This window comes from Orbicella franksi, chromosome 1, assembly GCF_964199315.1.
Source record: "Orbicella franksi chromosome 1, jaOrbFran1.1, whole genome shotgun sequence".
In the NCBI taxonomy this organism is placed as follows: domain Eukaryota; kingdom Metazoa; phylum Cnidaria; class Anthozoa; order Scleractinia; family Merulinidae; genus Orbicella; species Orbicella franksi.
In genome coordinates this window covers 32,500,625-32,521,549 of record NC_138145.1, presented here as the reverse complement: position 1 = coordinate 32,521,549, position 20,925 = coordinate 32,500,625, and the positions used below count along the sequence as shown (strand labels likewise).

Here is a 20,925-nt window from a genome sequence, read left to right as displayed (position 1 = left end):
ACGCGCATAACGTAGCGCGGTTCATCCGTAATGGCGCTAGGAATGAACAGTTTATAATTCCAATACAAGAGAAATAGTTATCTTACTCAGTTCTTCACCGCAGACATAGCGAGGCGGCACTGAATATACACACTCAGTTTCAGAAATGGACAGTGTACAACTAACAATGTTCTCGCGTTTTTCTTCATGGAAACATAAACTTCAAAGTTTTACAATGTGGGAACGGCATACAGAAATAAGCACCGGCTTTGTCCTGGAATCTGCCTTTGTTCGGTGACGTCACGTACTTGATGAATTGAAAAGCAACTTCCTTGCTGTCATTTTAATTCAACTGATTAATCGTTAACACTAGCGACAATACGACATAACGACAAAAAGAGACGAGTTTTAGTGGCTATGTTTGTGTCATACTTTGGTCGCCCATTGTAGCCTCACAAATCAGTGAAACTTTCCTGGAATCATCAGGGCCTTTAAGAAATTTGGGACTTCTTTTCGTCGATAGGACAGTTCATGTAGCTGTTCACCATTCATTCACGAAAAAGTTTCTGATTAGTTAATTGCTATGTTCAAGAGAATTCAGTGTCGTGACATATTCGTATTCAGCGGGCAAAAGCGAATGCATAAATACCTCCAATGACCTGTGAACTTTTCTTAGAATTGTCAGGGCTTTCTAAGAAATTTGGGACTTGTCACCGATAGGACAGTTCATTTACCTGTTAAAAATTCATGTCACGAAACAGTTTCTGATTGGTTAATTAGGCCCTTCAGGAGACTAGTCAAGACATACTCGTATTTAGTTGACGAAATTCAATGCAAAATCTCTTTTCCTGGTGCAAGCTTTTTCGCCTTCACTTGATCATTTTCACAACTTGGAATTAGTATTTACAGTGAAAGCATGTCGAGTGGAAAGGTACGTGTTGAGGGAGCGATTTTTTGCCGGCGGTCTTGTTTCTGGCCGCCTTTTCAATACGTTTAGCTGGCTCTTGAGTTGAGAAAGAGAAAGAAACACTGAAACGATTTCACTTTGTTTTAACATACGTTCACTGACAGAGTCAAAATGTTTCGATCTATGTGGAGAACATTTCCTTTTGTGTCGTTCTCTTGAAATAAGTTCTGTTTTTTAGGCAAAATTTAAACGATATTTAGATTATATAGTTTGTGAACAGAGTATGAAATTCATTAATCGGTAATGTACAGTATACTACAGCAATCTGCTATTATGAAGCGAAGAAAATATCTTGAACATTTATGGTAAAGCTGTAGTTGGTTTCGGTTATTCGTTGAACCTTAATTAGTTCCTTGACGAAACCGACCAAAACAACTGTCTGAAAGAGAGCCAGCTTACAAGCGAAATGTATTTCTCTAGACGATACAAGTATGTTTGCTGGAGGGGTACTTGTCAAAGACTCGGCGTAGCAGGAATGTCCAGTGTTCAGATGACACCGCTAAGACGTAGCCACATTGGGTTCAACAGAGTTCTAGTACAAATCTGTTTGTCGGGAAATGTAGCCGGGAAAATGGATCTGAAAAGTATTCCAGGTTCAAAGACCCCTTCAGGCTCTGAGGGGCATTATGGGTAATCAGGGCAAATTTACTAAGAGGCAACCATGCTGTAAAACATACGTTTTTCTTTATATTTCCGTTCTGATTTCACATTTGGAGACGAAACATATACTGTAGATGGAGAAACCGCTTTTCTAGGTTTACCAGCGTATTTGAACCGATCGAGTGGTTGTTGTGGGCGTAGGAATTTTTTTAGGGTTAAAACCAAATATTTTGATCAAGTCACAAAAATAACATCTCCGATACTCTGATAAGTCACTGATAAGTAGACTAATGCCTTGCTCAATTGACTCAAACGCTAGTCAACGTAGGAAAGGGTTTTCCCTACTTACAGTAAAAGTTTCTTTTCGATAATTAAACTCAGAACGGAAATATGAAGAAAAACGTCTCTTTTGCCGTTTTGTTTCTTTGCAATCTTGCCCCGATTACCCTAATGCCCCTTAGAGCGAGAAGGGGTCTAAAAGGAGAGAGTGTCTCAGCAGATAATTTGCATCATACCCCCGCCTAGCTGCTAAGAAAATAGACTGCGCAAAGGCACTAAAGCATTGTCGTGACAATTCTAACGAATGATACCATTGCTGTTGCACGGCAGACACCATATCAGGGAGGACGGCGTTGTTTTGGTGAATACAGATGTCCGGAGTGTAACCGCGGCTGGATGAGCGCCAATAGTTGGGCCAACACTGGTCAACAATGTCAGAATTGTAACATCGTTGTGTATCCGCACACACAGCGTCCCTTGGAAAAACCTGAGGGACTGGACGCCGGGGATGCTTCTAAAAGACACCCGCAACACTTGTGCGAGAAATGCAAGAGGCTTGGTCACTTCTGTGGAGATCGAGATCGGTATCACTAAGGAACAGTTGATGGGCAGAATTAGTGACTGCCCCGCTTTGGTTTCGAGTTTTTTCTCAAGTGTGGTATTCAATTCAGTTCGTTATTTACACTATATAGGGCATTTAGATACATTTTATAGCTAAAGTAATGAAAATAGTAAAAAAAAGTTAAGAAATATAAAGCCTTAAATAAAATTTATATGTGAGCGGTGGCCAAAGTAGCAAGAACTTTCTGGTTGGCCACCGCCATGGTCAAGTAAATGGCAGCAAAAAAAAATTGATTCAGCTAAGCTAGATCTACATACACTTCATTTGTTAACAAGATGTTAAACAATTACAACAAATTGGGTATACTCTTATGTCAATTAACTCCATTGGTAGAGTTACTTTCTTTTGAACAATATTGTAAACTCAATTGAATTCAATATCGTACGAAATCGTATGAGGTTACCGACTGTTTTTTTGTTGATCACCTAAAGATACTCTGTCCATTCCAAGTCCATATAATCCTTAAAACTTAAGCCGCTTTCATTTTCTATCGAGTTGTACGATGACAAACCCAAAACACTTCAGGAATATGTAAGTGTATCCAGTAAGGTACTCTGTACGTGTCATATATTTTGTGGTCATTTTTCTTTTTGATTATAAACTAGTTTTCAGTAATAGATTGGAATGTTGAAGCGAGTAATTTTTCTAGTAAGATGTACCCTGAGCAGTTGGTTTCTCCCACGTAGTTGGTTTTAGTTGGTTTCTCCTACCAAGTGCTTGCAGGGTAAGTAAGATCCAATAATTCGTTTATAAGCTGTGCTCTTTTTGGAACTTTATGGCAATTCAGCCTCTGACTGATAGTTTAATTAACCTTGATCGGCCAATTGCAGAGAACACGTTTTTGCTGTAACTTTTTTGTCACCTTCAGAAGTCTTTAGCCTTTCCTTTATGTCTGTTGACACCACCAAAGCCAGTCATGAACCATAACAGCGTAGAGTCGCTCTTCTCGGTATGTTAACGTGGACAAAGGTCACTCAGAAGTATCGTGAATATTTTCTGTACTAGTTGTCTGTATACTTGGTGTCTTTTGTAAAACCATTCTAGCGGGTCATTGGGATGCCGGATTTTAAAGTCTGCGTGACAGTTGAGTAACATTTTTATTACAGTTTGTTTTCGTTATTGACGGTTTTGCTCAAGCATTCGCTTTCTTCGTTTGCTTGGAGCACCCAGAAACCGCTGTAAAATATATCTTAAAAGCCTGAAGGTCCTGAAGCAGTTTGGTACTCATACAATTTAATCAATATTGGATCCTTGCTTGCCTTGTGCACGATAAAAGATTCATTTAAACAGGATATGGTAATTTATAGCAAGTTCCGTGAAATTCCGAAACGGAAGGAAAGCTAGGGAACGCTTTCTTAAATAGGTATATGACAGAACGGGAAAGAAACTGGTCTATACACAGGCTAAGTTTTAAAGTGGCTACATGTCCGGCAGCCGGACAGGTTTTTTAAAATACTCCGTGTCCGGTAGTGAGACTTTTTTTTAAAAGTAAAACAACGTAAAAAGAACTTTATGACAGGCGACCCCAAGAGGAATCAAACCCGGGTCGCCGGCATGGCAAGCGACACCCATGACCACTGCGCCACAACGACCGGCCGGCAGATCTTAGAATTTTCGAGTTACCCTTAGCATTATTGAAAGCTAACCGTAAACAGGCTAACCGGAGAGCTATTCAGGCTAACCGGAGTGCTTTGTAGGCTAACCGGAATGCTTTGTAGGCTAACCGGAGTGCTTTTTAGGCTAACCGGAGTGCTTTTTAAGTTAACCGGATTGCTATTCAAGCGTTTTGACAGCCGGTAACTTTACAATAGTCTACTTTATAAATCCCGATATACCGGATGCCGGGCTCACCAAAATTAGTATTCAGCCATATAAACAAGGATTTGACATTATTAACTGAAACATTTTTTAAAAAATATTTTTGACTGCCGGACACGGAGTATTTTGAAAAACCTGTCCGGCTGCCGGACATAGAGACACAGCGACCTTCGCTTTAAAGGTCGATATGGAAACTAATCAATCAATCCAAAATTGGTCCAACGTTTTCTTTCTGACTGGTCAGTAAATATGAGGTCAGCTGTAATGTTTCACTTTGGAAGAATTCGTGTAAAGTAATCTTGCAAATTTGCGAGCGGGGCGTTTCTTAAGTAAAAGCAGTATCACCTGTGATTTCAAAGAAAATCGAGCTGTTTCTTGCATAGCCTGCATGCACACGACCATAATTTCCTTGGCTTCTGCACACAGGTTTATCAGTGTCACGTATGGTCGTGGGTCACACTGAAAGCACATTGTTTGATAATCGGTGCGAAAAAGAGTAATTATTTTAAAGTGTGACTCTCTAGGTAATAAACTTTTTTTCCTGGGAACAGCGCCAGCGTACTGATATGTACTTACTGTTACCGGCTGAAATCTCGGCTCTCTCCCAGCCCTTCCCGGCCCCTCCCCCAGCTCCCTATAGTCATGACAATCACATGACTTCCTGGTTCGTGACGGAGGAGCTGTATCAGTTCCCAAGATGGCGGACGTTGAACTTTACATTTTAAGGCTTCTTGTACTGTTGGTTGGGATTCTTTGTTTATCGTCCGCTACAGTACAACGGAAGAGAAAGGTGAGATACTCGAATGGCTTTAATATTGCTGTTCCTTGGTTCAAAGTGTCAAAAATATAAGCTTAGGCTCAAGCTCAGAAAGTGTTCTGTTGTATTATTTTGCAATTTTGTGATCGTGGAAAGTGTTTCATTGAATTCTGAGACCGCTGGAAGTCTTGAGCAGATAATAAACTCGCAGTCTTTCGCAAAATTGTCAGCTGGAACCATGACACACATTAATCAGTCATCCGCCCAAATATTCCAGCTAATCATACATGGCGTTTTATAGCTTTTGGAGCATTTTGATCTACGGTATAAAGCTTAACGTCCTCAAGCTTAAATGCTTGCTCGCGTATGAAGCAGCATCAGAGTAATACTCTGATGTTTTAATATTTTTACATGCTTTTCGATGAAAGTACTCCAGTAACCGCACAGCTTAAGTGGTAGGGACATTGGGTACATGTGGGATCGCACTAGCACTGTGATTTCAACCAATTTCGTATGTTTTAATTTAAATTAGAAAACAGTCCTAAGAAAGTACGTGTGCTGATTGGTTAAAAATGGTGTTTCTATTTAACAGTTAGATTATGAGCTCTCGATTTCAATGAGGCGATAGTTGATTCAGCCTTCGACCTCATCAACTATCACCTCATAGAAATCTCGAGTGAATAATCTAATCGTTTTAGTAGAATTCTAACTGAAATTAATGCAAATAACGGTTTCCAATTATTTTTCACCGCATTATTGAACTTTACACTTTAACAAAATCGCACATATTGAATTGTCCTTGGTAAATTTGCAGTTGTTTACCCACGCGCACCAGTTTTTTTCAATAATTTCAAGTTTCTAGAGTCAAGAAACCATTACTGTCCTTCTTTTAGTCTTCTCAGGAATTTAATTATCCACTGTACATCTAAACTTTCTTCCAAAACTTCAGAAAAACGATAAAAACGTCGCATTTCGGGGATGACTGACAGCCGCTGCACTCTAATGGCTGATAGTATACGAGTAGCTCAGCCAATCAGATTGCAGCATTTGCATTAGTAAACTAGTAAAATTCTACTAATAAACAATTAGATTATGAGCTCGAGATATCTATCGCGTGATAGTTGACTCGGGCTACGCCCTCGTGAACTATCATGCATAGAATTGAGAGCGAATAATCTAGCTCTTTTAGTATAAATCTACAAGTCATTCAAAACTTTATCTAAATCCTCTTCACAGACATTTCGAAAAGGCCAAGAGGTGGCCGTCATTTTGTTAACAAGAAGGTCTTTTAGATCTTATAACCGTGCTTTTAAAATTTAACTGTTTTCTTAGCACTACAGTTGCAATGCAGTGCACTTTCCAAAGCAGTCCTTGATGATTCATTGATTACTGTAGACACCACATCACTTGATCAGCACAAACTGTATTATGCACCATCAGTTGTAGCCATTGTGAAATCTCCGATGACCTAATGGTCTTAATCTGGAACTTTCTTCAGGATATGTATGGGCATGAACGATATGAACGATTCGATACTAACACTGTTAACAACGGCTTTCTTTCTTAAAAGTCACGATTAAATTTAACTGGTCCACAAGTAAAGGACTAGCAAAGTAGTCACACGAGTCACGTAATTCAAGACTTATGTTATCCACAGCTATGTTTAGTACGGTGGTTATTTCCCTACCAATGACGTAATCCTTGCATGATCTGACCCGTTCTTTGCTTGGCTTGCAAATATTTAATTTTCCTTCTGATCACCGAACTTGCTGCGATCAAACAGCCAAAGAATTTACTTCATTTGCCTAAAACCATAAGAAATACTCACAAATTGCAAATAAATTAGTGACCGTCTCTTTTGCTGAAATAAACTTGCAAAGTAAACACGATCTTATTTGTCACGTAGCGAAAGTGAAAGCTACAACGTCAGCACATTCCATGACTGATGTAATACCTTTTTTTAGCGTGTTTATCATTCCCTTCAAATCCAACGCTTCGATAAAACCAAAAGAAAATATATTTTACCCACAAGAAAGAAAACAATATCTGTAAAATTGTCCTTGTATTAATGTTTCAACAGTTTTTGGTGAATTAACACACGCCGTGCGTGATTCCAAATTTGGCCGAGAGGAAGTTTGGGTCTGGTCACCGACAAAACGAACAAAAACAAGATCTGTTAGATCTTATAACCGCGCTTTTAAAATTTAACTGTTTGCTTAGCACTACTGTCGGAATGCAGTGCACATTCCAAAGCAGTCATTGATGAGTCTTTTCTTACTGTAGACATCACATCACTTGATCAACACAAACTGTATTATTGCACCATCAGTGGTAGCCATTGACAAATCTCCAATGACATAATGGTCTTAATCTTTGTAGAACTTTCTTCGGGATATGTATGGGCATGAACGATATAAATGACACGATAATAACACTATTAACAACAACTTTCTTTCTTAAAAGTCATGATTAAATTTAATTGGTGTTTTCCACGAGTAAAGGGCTAGCAAAGTAGTCACACAAGTCATATAATTTAATAATAAAACTCTATCCCAACCAATGTATCGATTTTGGTCACTCCAGTGACCACAGATTGAAAACATGACAGGAAATTGGCATTACTTTCGATTCTCACCAAATTTGGACAGTGGGATGATCTCATCATTAGCCAATTACAGGCCATTTTTCAGCTCTTTTCGTCATATCCCCCCCACGGGAGAATTTTGTCAAGTTAGCTAATTTAGTATGCAAGCCACCGTAATGGCGGTCACCGTTGACGAAATGTTTATTTGCTCAAAATTGGGGCAAAATCTTTCGGAGATGGAAGTCAGGACATTTGTAAGGATACAGAAAGTAATTTGGGACCGGTTGCTGGCTTCTAAGGCTGAATTTATCCAGAAGTAAGCTGTATTTTCGTTTTCGTGCCAAAAGCCATGCGATGAAATATTATCGGCTTGTTCTGCTGTCTTGTTCTGTTTTTCTCTTGGTCTTTTTTGTAGCCCGCCGAGGCCAGTCTTTCATCTAAATCAGTTGAAAAAAGTTCGAAAAAGATGTTCCCATTCAAGTTTAAGCTCTCAGGCAATAATTCTGGAGTTTTTTGGCCGAAACGTCGGCTTTGTTATGTTTGTGTTTTTCGGTTGTTATGGGCGACCGTTGCTTCCTTTGTTAAGTCAAGTCTGGGGAGTGAGGTCACAAAAAAATTCTAATTAATTCTGGTTTTGTTCGATTTCGCTGAAATTTTAACACGATAAAGCTGGATTGTTAACGAATAGATTTACTGTCTGCCGATGTGTGGTAGCTATTAACGCTGAAGTGTTATATCGCTTCGAAGTCAGGGTTTTGAAGAGATTTTTTTGCAACGTGTGGGTTCGGCGTGATTTTGTAATCAGAGGAAAAAATATCCGGAAAAGGTCATTTCATCGACGATTCAAACGAATATAAATATGTATATGTTCCGAGCTAAATTTCTGGTGAAAAAATATAATTTTTGACGAGCGCTGGGTTTTTAATTTTTTCCCGTGAAAGATGAGATTTATTAATGTTTCAAAAGCTTTTGGCGAGTAAACATCACAGGTTGCGTGACTCAAAATTTGGCCGAGTGGAAGCTTGGGTCTGCTCGCACACAAATCGAAAAAAAAAAACCACGGGTAAACCATGAACCGCGCTCGGCCCATGGCTGCGCGGTTAAAAAAACCATGTGTAGAACATGAACCGCGCTCAGCCCATGGTCGAGTGGTTAACAAGGGCACATCATGAAAAGTTTTGGAGAACTCGGAAAAGCTGTGGAAACGCCTATGGCTCATGTTCCCACAGCATTTCTTGTTCTCCCAAACTTCCACTTGTGTTTCTATAGCTCGATAGCAACACGGTACATGTTTTCTATTTCTAAAAATATTGGTCATGACACTCTTAGTCATATTTATAACACAATCCTTGATCCTGATTTGGTTTCTGAGCACTTATTTGTCATGTAATCAGCCATGTAATCAATGGGTGTCCGATTACAGGTATCCAATTTCAACTTTTTGTAATTGAATAGCTATCTGTAATTGGATACCCAGGCCATTCCCATGCCAGTCATATGTCTCCCTCTTAATGTTCCCACAGTTTTTGAGAAAGGAATACTGACTTTTTCATTCAAAAGAAGTTCTCAAAAGACTTGTTTAATCTCAAACATTGTTATTGATGTGATAAACCTCATTCTTCTCACTGCCACTCGGTTGACTTGTGTTCAGTGGTCGCGATTTCAACTCGTCCATATCTTGTAAATAGCCAACTGTTCAGCCTCCAACCAGTTGAGATTTTTAACAAGTTTTCAGTTCTATTTACAATATTTCTTTCTTCATTTATAGTGTCCACAGTTAGCATAACAGTGCTAAATACCATGACACTTGAATAAAGTGATTTATTTTATTTTAACTGGACCTCAATTCAAAGAGCAATTGTGCTTGAAATTTCAAGTCAGCCTCATGTAGTGCACTCATCTGATTTTAAAATAACTTGCATGATTATTCCCTGACTATTACTAATTAAAGTACTGTTTTTCAGTTACATCCAGTGCTGTACATTTTATATTTAGTGCAAGTGTTAAAAACAACAGTGTTTGGAACAAAAAGTCTTTCGCAATACTAAAAAGTTCTCGGGTTGCTACTTTTGAGCGTTATGGTACTGTGACTTATTTCAAGTAACTTTGACTTATTTAGGCCCATAGCTCTTCAGTTATGTACATGTAATCAACTCTGCAAATACTCTACAAACTGAGAAAATACAGCTGCTTCTATTTTGTTTATGTAGAAATAAACTGAAATTGAAGACTCAACATAGAATTTATAGTGCGTGTTGAATAGTTGTTGACAACAGCTTGGCAGAGAAAAAAAAAGAAAAAAATCTTTATTAATCCACTGATGCCTGTGCCGGCTGTAAGCGGCTGTACCGAGGATTGGTTGGCCTTTGTTCCACTCCTGACATCATCACCTTTGACCAAATTTGGCATCACCTATACTCAAGTTTTCCAGCAGGAAAAGATATTTCCAATGATACCCAGATCAGAGCGATTGGGTCAAATGTGCATGAAATATGCACAAAAAAGCTTAGAAATTTCAGTGATAAACTTGCAGCAAAATGTCCCTCAATTACACTTGGCTACTCCATGGTAAGAATTTCCAGTCTCGATGATTCTCTTCTTGAACTGGAAGCAAGCCCAGTAGGAGGTCAACAATTGTAGCAAAAAGATAAGAAAAGGAGAAAAAGGAAAGTAAAAAAAAAATTAAAAACTGAAAAGCCTAAAGACGTGGGTCACTTTCCAAATTTTGATTTGTGCGCATGTGACTTCCGCGTGTGACTTCCGGGCCCAGTATTTGAACCCAGGTGATGTTGGCAGGAGCCGAGCACTCTCAGTACTATAGCACCCCTGCCTCCCTAGCGCTAAACTGAACTGACCAGAATCGTCTTTATCAACTCTCCAGGATGATCTGGTAGTCCACTGGATACAGACCAAATATCTTGGTCTCCTGTATGTGGAGGAAAGTCTTCAAAGTACATTTTTCACACTTGTTTTGGTTGATTTTTCCAAGGAAAAATTTGGAATACTTTTATGTTTTTACATTGTTGTTTGAATTGGTGGAACTCTACTTTTGACAATGTTTTTTAGGTTTCATAAGATAAAATTAAGGTCTTATGTGTCCCATAGAGGGACAAGGACTGGTGATGATGATTATGGTGAAGATAAAATTGGTGATCTCCCAGATTTCAATTTATTTTTAGGTCGGCATATCAACAGAATGCAATGGTTGTGGCAGTGATATTCATTTGTGAACATATAACAGTTGTACACTTAAAAACAAAACTGAAAATATTATGATGTAGTGAGGAAAAAAGAGAAAAAGAGCAAAACAGAGGGTGACTCTTACTTGACTTGACTCATGCTACTGCAACTCAAATGATGGTGTATGTATTTTTCAGTTACCTAATGTGTAACAGCTAACTTACAGTCTTTAATTTTCCATGTCAACTCTGTTTTTTGTTTATATTTTGTACAATAAAATGGCAGAGATACTTAAAAAACTCTCAGTGTTCCCCTCAGCCAGTCCTTAGTTCCCAGACCTCACAGTTTCTTTGGGACCTTTCAAGTATACAGCTCTACCAGTCAGAAGTGATAATTATAATGATTACAAAGGTAACAATTCTCTTTTAACAGCTCATTATTTTTTAATGCTTTGTTTTTTTGTCAGATAACCATCAAGGAATATCAATGTCCACTCAGTATTTCAAAGTGTGAGAATAAGAACCACAGCATCATTGATGTTATTGCAGAGAGTGATGATAACAGAAGTGTCATTCATTACCTGTGGTCTGTTATTGGCTCCCCAACAATCATTGCTGCCTACTTTGAGAAAACAGATGTTGTCTTAAAAGTAAACTGGACAGACATTTTAAATGAAGATTCAAAGGAGGGAATTCATTTTTCAGAGAAAAGCAAATACATCACTGCATTTGTTATTCCAGCCATTTATGAATTTCAGGATCCTAAAGATGAGCTGTTCTATACTGATGTTAAAGGAATTATCACAAAACATTTATTTCAAGCTAAGAATATTTCATGGGAGAGCCCTGAAGTAGACCACAAACACAACATGACAACTTTCAAAGCCAGCATGTTAGGAGGATCTGTCATTTTCCAGGTAAGCTGGAGTTCGAACGTTCCATCCCTCGTGTACGTTATGGTGTTACACCAGAGGCTCATTCCTGTAGGCCACAAACTTCAATCATGTATGCAGCCAATATAGTACACAGCTCATGAACTTGTACTATTTAGCCCATTGTGCATCCTTGCTGCACACAGTTTTAATTAAGAGATTATAAGAGACTTTCTTCAAGCTAAACTTGACAGCAAAACAAAAGTTTGTTTTCTCCTAAACAACCTTTTTAAAACACTAGTTTAAATGACATGCTGTTAGACTGTTCCTTATAAGCCATCGTGCTTATACTGTAACCCCACCCCCTGCCCTGGTTATAGGCCCATCTACCTGTAAACCAGAAAAATACATCCGATTCTAAGTGCCCCCCCCCCCCCCCCGCTGCACCTCCAGTTTTCCTTGTTTGAGTTGATATTAAGCACTGTCACAGAAATTGCTTATATTATGACATTTTAAAGCTAATTATAAACCAGTAAATAAAAAACACATTTTGATCAACACTGCTACAGCTCATTTCTGGGCTGGTTTTTATAAGTCCCCTTGAATATAAGCCCCTTAGCCTGCGTAGCAAGCGTTTCCGTGGGGTTTGGAAGCAAAGAAAGACCGAGGAACGGGATTTTCGGTATTTTGTCTGCGTGGAAAATGGGGCGAGAACCAAAAAAAAGAATGAAGGGGGTGGGAGAGGGGAAGGAAAGAAACGCTTGCAGACAAACCCCTGGATTTTGAAAACCTCCGTTCGCCAGCGAACGGAACTCGTGATTGGCTGGGCTAGACCAGTATTATTGAAACATGTCCATCAAAGGTATTTTGATACCTTTGAGTGCCAGACAAACGGGGAAGACGCGTTTGGTTAGAAAACGCTGTAACTTTTCTCGCTGAACGAGGATTTAGTCGTCAGCTTTGACAGTACAGTAGAAATCCTGTAGTGCAATGCCGACGCTTTGGTTTTTCGAAGCCTGCACATTATTGCAGAAGCAAGCGCGACACAATTTACAGGTGTTCCTTTAATTTTAACATCACTTTCTTGAATGCCACATGCGCCAAGGACAAGATAATAAACCAAGGGACAGAAAATTCGCACTACTGCGTGGGAAAACCTAGTGATTTTGTTTGGCTTGTTACGTGGCAACATGTTGTCGCAGGTACTCTGACATTTCATTAGAAGCATTTTTGTTGGCAGCATTTAGAACCTCTGGGTACAATTCTGAATGATTTGTTATAGTGTTAGCTGCAGCATGCAAGTTTTTGTCACATATTTGCCTTACCAAAAATTTAGTCGTCTCGTCGCGGGGAATTCTTACGAGGAAATTTTATAAACAACTTTGACTTGGAGGCCGCCTAGGGGAAGATTATCTTTATTCAGATACTGGTCAAGATTATTGTTATTTCCCCTTTCAGATGTTTGAAGCCTCTCCTGCCCAAATTACAAAGTTTGCCGAGAAGACTTTCCGTTGTTTGTTTTTGCTGCAGGCGATAACACTCGAACCGATTTGCGGATCTGGCGTTTCCAGCAAATGCTTCTTCACTGGAATTGCCTTTGTGGGAGTTGACTTGCTAATTTTACCTTGTATCGATTCCTGGACCAATGAATACAGTGATCCAAGATTTCGAATCATGCGAGCACAAGGATTACTAACGCGACTGGAATACTTCTCACATTTTAACTTTCTGGCGGATTTGTGCTAAAACTTCACCCTTGCAGTCCTTCCTTTTAGACGGATTGAGTAGAAATATAGCTTGATTATAAATTACCAAATTTAATTCATTGAGATTTCCCCGTTCCTACCGTGCGCTCATTGTTTCAGACATGTTTTGACAAGTAAAGTTTATTTTGGTTCAAAGTTCACTTCCGCTACGGAAGGCTGAAGATCTTATTGGTTAATTTATGACAGCTGATGACAGCACGAAATCTCAGTGTGCGCACTCAGGCATGAAAGGCCAAGTGGGCGGTTTTCAAAATCCAGGGCTTTGTCTGCAAGTGTTTCCTTCCTTCCTTCCCCTCCCCCTCCCCCCTCTTTTACTCGCTCCATTTTTCACGCTGTAATTCTTTGCTCCCGAACCTCACAGAAACGCTTGCTACGCAGGCTATAAGCCCCTCTGTAAATATAAGTTGTACATCAACCTTGTTCCCAGGGTCTCTAATCTCACTACCCCCTGGAGCGAGCAAGGAGAGACCCTGCTTGGGTCTGGTCACGTGTCTCCCAGAATCTGGGAGATGACAATTAAATTATTGAAGGGATTAGTGGCTTAGTAGGAATTTTGTCTATACTTAGCCTACGGGAGTGCGGTATGTGTTGTCACCAAAGTAAACCGAGAACGATATGATGTTCTGCGGTAATGTCAATCCAGCGGTAATATTCTGCAAACCCCAAGGAAAACTTATCCATCATCTGATAGTGGAAATTCAAGGTTGTATGGTTCAGTGAAGGACGTTACATATTATAAAAATCTCCTCAAGAGTGTAAATGGAGAATTGCACACTGTGGCCGAGGCTGTGTATGGAAGATCTTTCACTCATCTTTACCTCAGAATGAAGTGTAGGTCTTGTGAACGGCAATTAAATAATTTTAGAGAATTCAGGGCCTTTTAATTGATCACTGAAAGCCAAAGTTACTTCGAAAGGAGCGAAAGGGTGAAAAGATTTATTGAAGTTTCACCGCGCCGTCAGTGCCCCGAACTTTGCAGAACGCGAAGGATAATACAATGAACTCGTCCCGGTATGCATTTTGCCGTCATTGCCGATGAACTGGGTTTATCTTCGACCAAAAGGAGACTAGAAAAAGAAAATATAATTTTTATTGTGTAGTTAATAAATAAGTGTGCGTGACTCCAATGGTTCTTGACAATTGTGCACATTCTCGTTTAGTTTTCGATCTCTCGACCTTTCTTTGCTTCACATGTGTTTTTGTGGGGGACTTTTTATGTTGTGTTATTAGAGTAAGTAAGTAAGTAAGTAAGTAACTTTATTTAATGAGGGTAAAAACACTTTAAGTAGAGCGGAGTCGTTTGATCGTGTTACAGCATGTTTTTAGAGGTCGTAGGTCCGCATGGTTTCCGCTGTTAACTGCATGTCGCTTCTCAGAGTTTGACACCTCTGTAATTTGCCATGCCGTGCTTATACTTTGGTTAGGTTTGTTTCTATTGCAAGTTATGTAAGTATTGGCTCTCCACGGACAAAGATTAAAATATTCCGTGAACATATTCCTTACTTGCATTCTATATTGTGACGCAGCAGGTGACGCCGGGCCCGGCTATTTGATTAGAACTGTTTTCAAACACAGTGCGTTGCACGAATATCATATTTATCTTCGTCCAGCTTGTCTCCAGACAGTGCTGTAGCTTTACTTTGAGAAAGCTATACATTTTCCAAGAGACATTCTTAAGTTTTTTTGCATCAATTTGATCGAGTGCATTCAAAGAAGAAACAACAATTACTATGGGAAGAAATTGCGCTGCTCAACGTCCCCAGTTGAAATATGACTGACTTTCCATAAATCCAGTGGGTAAGACAGCAACACTGAAAATCACAACCACTAAATTGCCTCGAGACAGACTTGCTCAACCTTTAGGTAAACGTTGGAATAGATATTATTCGAAATTTCAGCCTGAAAGCTAAGTATTGATAAACGCCATGGGTAATGGCAGTCGCAGCGCGATAAATTCGACAAAGCTCAACGCGACAAATTGCTGATTGCAGAGGACCCCTTCCTGATGTTCTCAATTGTCAAAGTGGCACATGACAAGACCCAACCAGGGTCTCTCCTCGCTCGCTCCAGGGGGCGGTAAGATGAGAGACCCTCGGAACGAGGTTGGTTGTACATCTAAGCCCAAGAAAAACCCCTTACAAATTTAGTACTTGGGTGGGTGAGCAAATCAAAATACCCAGTGATGTAAAAAAATGATTTCTTTTTTACTTCTTTTGCATCCCTTTTTAAGGCCATATCAGTGACTGCAGAACTTTCAAGCCCTGTGTAATGCCTTTTCTTCTTTTAATCAACTATTTGTTCACATCATTTTGCCATGTCCATAATTATTTTATATTTACAGTACTGTATTTATAGTGAAATGCAGCTCTCAAATTCTTGTAATTTTCCCTTTCCGTTTCCTATCCAACATTTTTTATAAGGTATTAATCATTCAAAATTTATGCAGCTCATCAATTTTGTGATTTTCAATATCCTTTTTGTTGGCAGTCAAGTACAGTTAAATCTTTGTCAAACAGACACTTTTGAGAAATGTGCTATTGTTATTAGCTTCTATACAATAGAGACGTTCCTGCAAAGTCTTCTCAATGTAGATTATTTCTGCAGTGAGATATTGAGTACAGTGAAACCTGTATTAAGTAGACACCCTTGGGACACTGACTAGTGTCTGCTTAATACAAGGTGTCCACTCTAAGAAGGTCCTAATATATTGTGCAATAAAAGTTAATTATTAACTCTTTTGTAACACAGTATGACACAGTGTAAGATCAAAGACTGCTCATAGCACAATGTCCAGTCAGTCAATGCATCAATCTGGAATAATCGACTTAGCTTTAAAACGATATCGTTAAACAATGTTAAAGGAGTCTGAGCTGAGCTTTTAGAAGTAAAAAGTCTGTGAAGTGTCCGCTAATTTCAGGTTGTGTACAACAAAATGGCTTAATATTGATGTCCGTGTCTGCTGAACAGAGATGTCCATTGAATGCAGGTTTATTTTACAGTAAATATGGGAAGAAAATTTTGGAACTCGAGCTGGTGTCCACTTAATATGGGGTCCGCTTAAAACAGGTTTCACTGTACTTGCATCAGAAATGCAAAGAACGAATCAGGAGCATTGTGAACAAAAATTGAAACTAATCAGTCAGGGAGGAAATTGTTTCATATATATGTATACATCAAATTAACTTGAACTTAAATATGACTGCAAAAGCCTTATACACTGGTCAGTAGATTCACAAAAAGTTGAACAGGAAGGGAAGGAAGGAGTAAAGGAGTAAATTTCCCATCCATACCTACAACTTGGAAGAAAGTATTATGTCCAAGTTAAAAATAGTGAAATTCCCAGACCTGTTACATGTAAACTAAAAGGGACTCAATAACATATAGTTTCACTTTTTGGTTAGTCAGAGCATTCCTGACTTACCTGACTTTCGGTGACCCAATGGTTAGTGTGTTGGGCTCTGGATCATGTGTCAACTATTTAAATTTGTTATTACAATGTAGTATTTGATTGGAATATATTGATGGTAATATTCAAAGGATCTGTTGGCACAGAAGTGAACTTCAAGCTAATTTTTTCCCTTTTTTCTACAGTGCAATGCATCAGCCAGTCAAGGAACAGAGTCGGTTTTACCACATCAAAAGTTCACCAGCAACTCAACAGTTTTTACCCTCACTCTTGATGGCTTAAAAAACCTTGGAAAACATACTCGATTTATATTTGAATTAGTTTCATTTTCTATTGATAAAGTTTCCACTTGTATCACAGCTGAACGGTCTCTTGATGATGAACACACACCAGCTGTTTTCAAAACAATTGTTGTCAACAGCACTGGTTTCACTGGCACATCATATAGTGCGTGGAAACCTGTTGCTTATATCAAAAAGACAAGGAGTCTGGATAATCAAGTTCCTTCTTGGGCATACTATGAGAATGAACACAAGTATGTAAAAACACAAAGTTGTTCATCACTTCCTTCGTCTTCCTCCAAACAATTTCACAGCATAGTGCACCATTTGAAAGGGATTACCTTTACATCTCATGGAATGAATATTTCTTTTGGACAAAAAAAGGATGGTTGGTATGAAGTCTCAAACTACCTCTCTTGGTAAGTACCAGATCGTTTTACTTTATTTTATTAGCTAGCTTACTGAGCTTTTTGCCACTGGTGATAGTGCTGGTGATTATGAGGAACAGATCTCCTCCACTGGCTTGTGTGTCACCTGTCAGCCAACTGCTAACAAGCAGATTACAGACAAACTACCTCTAAAGTACAACAGGTTACCAAACCTCACCCAACACAAACATGTGACTGTATTATATACCAATATACCTGGCTCTAAGTAATAATGCAGTCTTAAAACCACAAAACTGACAAACCATGTTCAAAGTTTGGAATGTACAGATCTGGGATTCACACCATTACTCTTCATAGTGAAGCTGACCTTTTAGCTTACAAACAGCACCTTTAGAACCCACCAAGTTAAAAGAAAGTGATCTCCACACTACATATAGACATCTACTATTTCCTTCATGGCAGAAATAGTGATGAACTTGCTAAGATACTAATTGTGTTCCAGTATCCCACTATTCACGCTTTAAATTTTGGTGAAATTATGGTGACAGGCATTCTTTGTGACCAACCCGCCTCATGAAATTTGTTGTTCTCTTTCAATTTCTACTGTGCGAACCATTTAGCTTCATTGGCACTGTATGTTGTGTTACTAGGACGAGTTTGAATGAAGTACATGTCATAGGTCTGTGTGGTTTTACCTTGAGCAACTTGACAACTCTGTAATTTGCCATATGTTTTGTTAGCAAGGTGTGTCCGTTCAGCAGTATTTCTGTTCTGCTTCCAAATTGGGCATAAAACTCGTCACACAATCAAGCATGATAAGTCAGTGGAAAACTGGCATGCTGAATAAATCCCTCATAATCCAGTGTAAATTATGTCAAACATCTTGTGTTGATAGCTGGGAAGAGTTGACTTTTAAGGGGGGTCCTTCTTAACCCTTTGACTCCCAAGTGCCCATATATGCACAATGAGTGGTCATGTTCTTTGTACCACTTGTGACATCATCAATTGAAATGTCACCAGATATTCTTGATAAGCAGATAGTAGAGCTGGGATATATCTATCCGCACAACCATCGATTTTGGATATCGACGACATTCTGACTTAGCAAACTGAAAACCAACATTATCAGTTTTGGTGCAAAAATGGTGGTAAACTGGCCCATTATACTTATAATTGATCGAGGTCCCATTTCCAGGCTTTGCGCATAATTAACACCCAACTTTTTACGGCAGCCAGAACGAATATGAAAGGCAAAAGGCAGCAAGAGTAAAAGGGCTGAGAAAAAAGGAAAGGAAAGGGGCAAGAAAAAATTTCGGAATGGGCAATCACAAAAAAAAAAAAAAAACAAGTCCAAAGTTTGGCTTACATGCACGCTCCAAATTAAAATTTTGTACATTTTTGTACCTAATCTTCAGGAAATTTATCTTTTTGATAACAAAAAAAAAACCTTTTTTTAGCAAAACTAAGGCCCATTTAGTGTCATAGCAACCAAAAAACTGATTTAACAGTTAAAAATGGCATTTTTTGGTGAAAATTTAGGATGAAAGGGTTAACTACAGATTGTTGAGGAATTGCTGAAGGCCATATTTATAGAAAAGCTATTTTAGAGCGTTTTGTAATGCTAAATGGTGAATTTTAATGGAAAAAAAAAGATTTCACCTTCATAACTAGTGCTAGTCCCAAACCATACATTAGAATTTTAAATCCCTAATCAGAAATAACTCAGGCTTGTTTATAATCGTATGTATGGAATTACTGTTTACACATATAAGAGGAAAGCTACTTTAGAAAGTCTGTTAATACGGGTGTTTATTACCTCATAATTTTTATGATAACACGAGTTTCATAAAACCCATATGTAGCATTAAGCATGTGAGTGCTCTTAATCTGTTGACACTGATTGAAATTTTTGGATTTAGATGCCTTGTAAGTTTTAGGTTTTTTCGTCTATTCTGGTCACATGACTGGTCAAATATGGCCGTGATTGGAAACTTTGGTAGGACTCTTCAATGGAACAAACTTGTGTAAAAAGCCTATCCTTAGGAGGTCTGGTTTTCAGAATGTGACAGTTAGAAACCTTTCTTAGCAACAAACTCATGATCAATTGGTAGTTAAGGAGGACCCCCTTAATAATGCTTATTGCCAAGCAACCAATTTGAGTGTGGTCCCTGAACTCTGGAGAAACAACAGGATACTGGAGCACGATAAGTAACGGAGCTTTGCAGACATCACACTATCTATGTTACTGCTAATCGGTTTAATAACTATTTTTCAGCACTGAAGAGAGTATATTTTTGTCTAAATTGTTTAGATTCTTTGGATAAGCAGATTGTTTATGTTATGTTTTTAGGTCTGCTATGGTAGGTTATGGAAGACCAGAATATGATTCGTTCTCCACGGTGGTGTGGATAATCATATTTGTTGGATTTGGTGCTCCAATGCTTCTTATTGTTATAAGTATTGTTTACATCATTGCAAAGAAGATCAAAGCCAAAAAGACAACAACGTCATATGGTATGATAAACTGACAATTTATTTGTATATGGTACCATTGACTTCAGCTTTGAAAGAATTTCACAGGGATTGTATTGTTCTCAGGATCAAGTGATATTAGTCTTTGTTTAGCTTATACAATGTGCTGGCTGCCGAGATCTTGTAGCTGAAAAATAACTTCCCCTTTGAGCCTCATAATGGCTGGCCAGTCAGCATCAGAGGTCTTTTTCATAGTTATCATTTGTACAAAATCAGATTACTTTCCTAAGAGATATGTGCAGAGTGAAGAAGTCACTGTGCAAAACGTCGGTTTGCTCAATCTTTTCTAGTCTTCTAGTCATCCTCAAGTAGAGTTTGTTTATTTAAAGAAGAGTTGTCCTTGGTTAATGGTTTAACTTCTCAACCAAGCCTTCTTTAAACTAGTATTTGAATGAGCATCTACAATTGAACTGAATTAAATGGAAAAAGTAATAACACATTCTTCCTTGTTACCAAGCCAAACATTGGCTCTCCTGGGGCCCGTTTCTCAAAAGCCCCGGAAACTTTTCGGGCCCTTAAAGCCATTTTTAATTTATCTGTATCTAAAAACGGAGAATTGTATACGCCTGAAACTTCTTGTATGAAGGGAACCTATGTTCATATTAAGAAAATGTGAATAAAACAGCTCTATAATCGTAAGGTTCGAGAGTTTGCTATGGCTTTCCGGGCCCGAAAAGTTTCCGGGGCTTTCGAGAAACGGGCCCCTGGCCCAGCACATGCTCAACATATTTCCCCTCATCCCTGGTAAGCAAGTTAAACACGTCAAAAATGTTTACATGTCACAGGGTGAACTTGAAGTTTCTAGTTGTGAAGAAGTGTATGAAAGTTCTCTAGCTAGTGGGATGGGGAAGGGGGTAGTAGTGGGGGGGGGGGCTTGGTTTGGAGGGTACACCC

The 20,925-nt window shown here is 38.8% G+C and overlaps 3 protein-coding genes and 1 long non-coding RNA gene across 4 annotated transcripts in view; all 4 read left to right on the top strand.

Moving 5' to 3' along the window:
• The window catches only part of LOC145479891 (uncharacterized), a 296,755-nt gene that overhangs the window by 171,433 nt on the left and 104,397 nt on the right, over nt 1-20,925 (top strand). The window lies entirely within an intron of this gene.
• LOC145479725 (uncharacterized) overlaps nt 1-20,925 on the top strand; it is a 181,358-nt gene that overhangs the window by 149,290 nt on the left and 11,143 nt on the right. The gene's annotated exons all lie outside the window — the stretch shown is intronic.
• LOC145460124 (zinc finger CCHC domain-containing protein 24-like) lies at nt 58-2,737 on the top strand. The gene is made up of 2 exons (XM_081444859.1): nt 58-910; nt 2,156-2,737. The coding sequence occupies exons 1-2, from the start codon at nt 896-898 to the stop codon at nt 2,417-2,419; spliced, it is 279 nt and encodes a 92-aa protein (XP_081300985.1). The 5' UTR covers nt 58-895; the 3' UTR covers nt 2,420-2,737.
• Nucleotides 4,925-20,718, top strand: LOC145479380 (glycosylated lysosomal membrane protein B-like). The gene is made up of 4 exons (XM_081457735.1): nt 4,925-5,055; nt 11,253-11,702; nt 17,015-17,529; nt 19,850-20,718. Exons 1-4 carry the CDS (start codon nt 4,963-4,965, stop codon nt 20,025-20,027), a joined length of 1,236 nt encoding a protein of 411 aa, XP_081313861.1. The 5' UTR covers nt 4,925-4,962; the 3' UTR covers nt 20,028-20,718.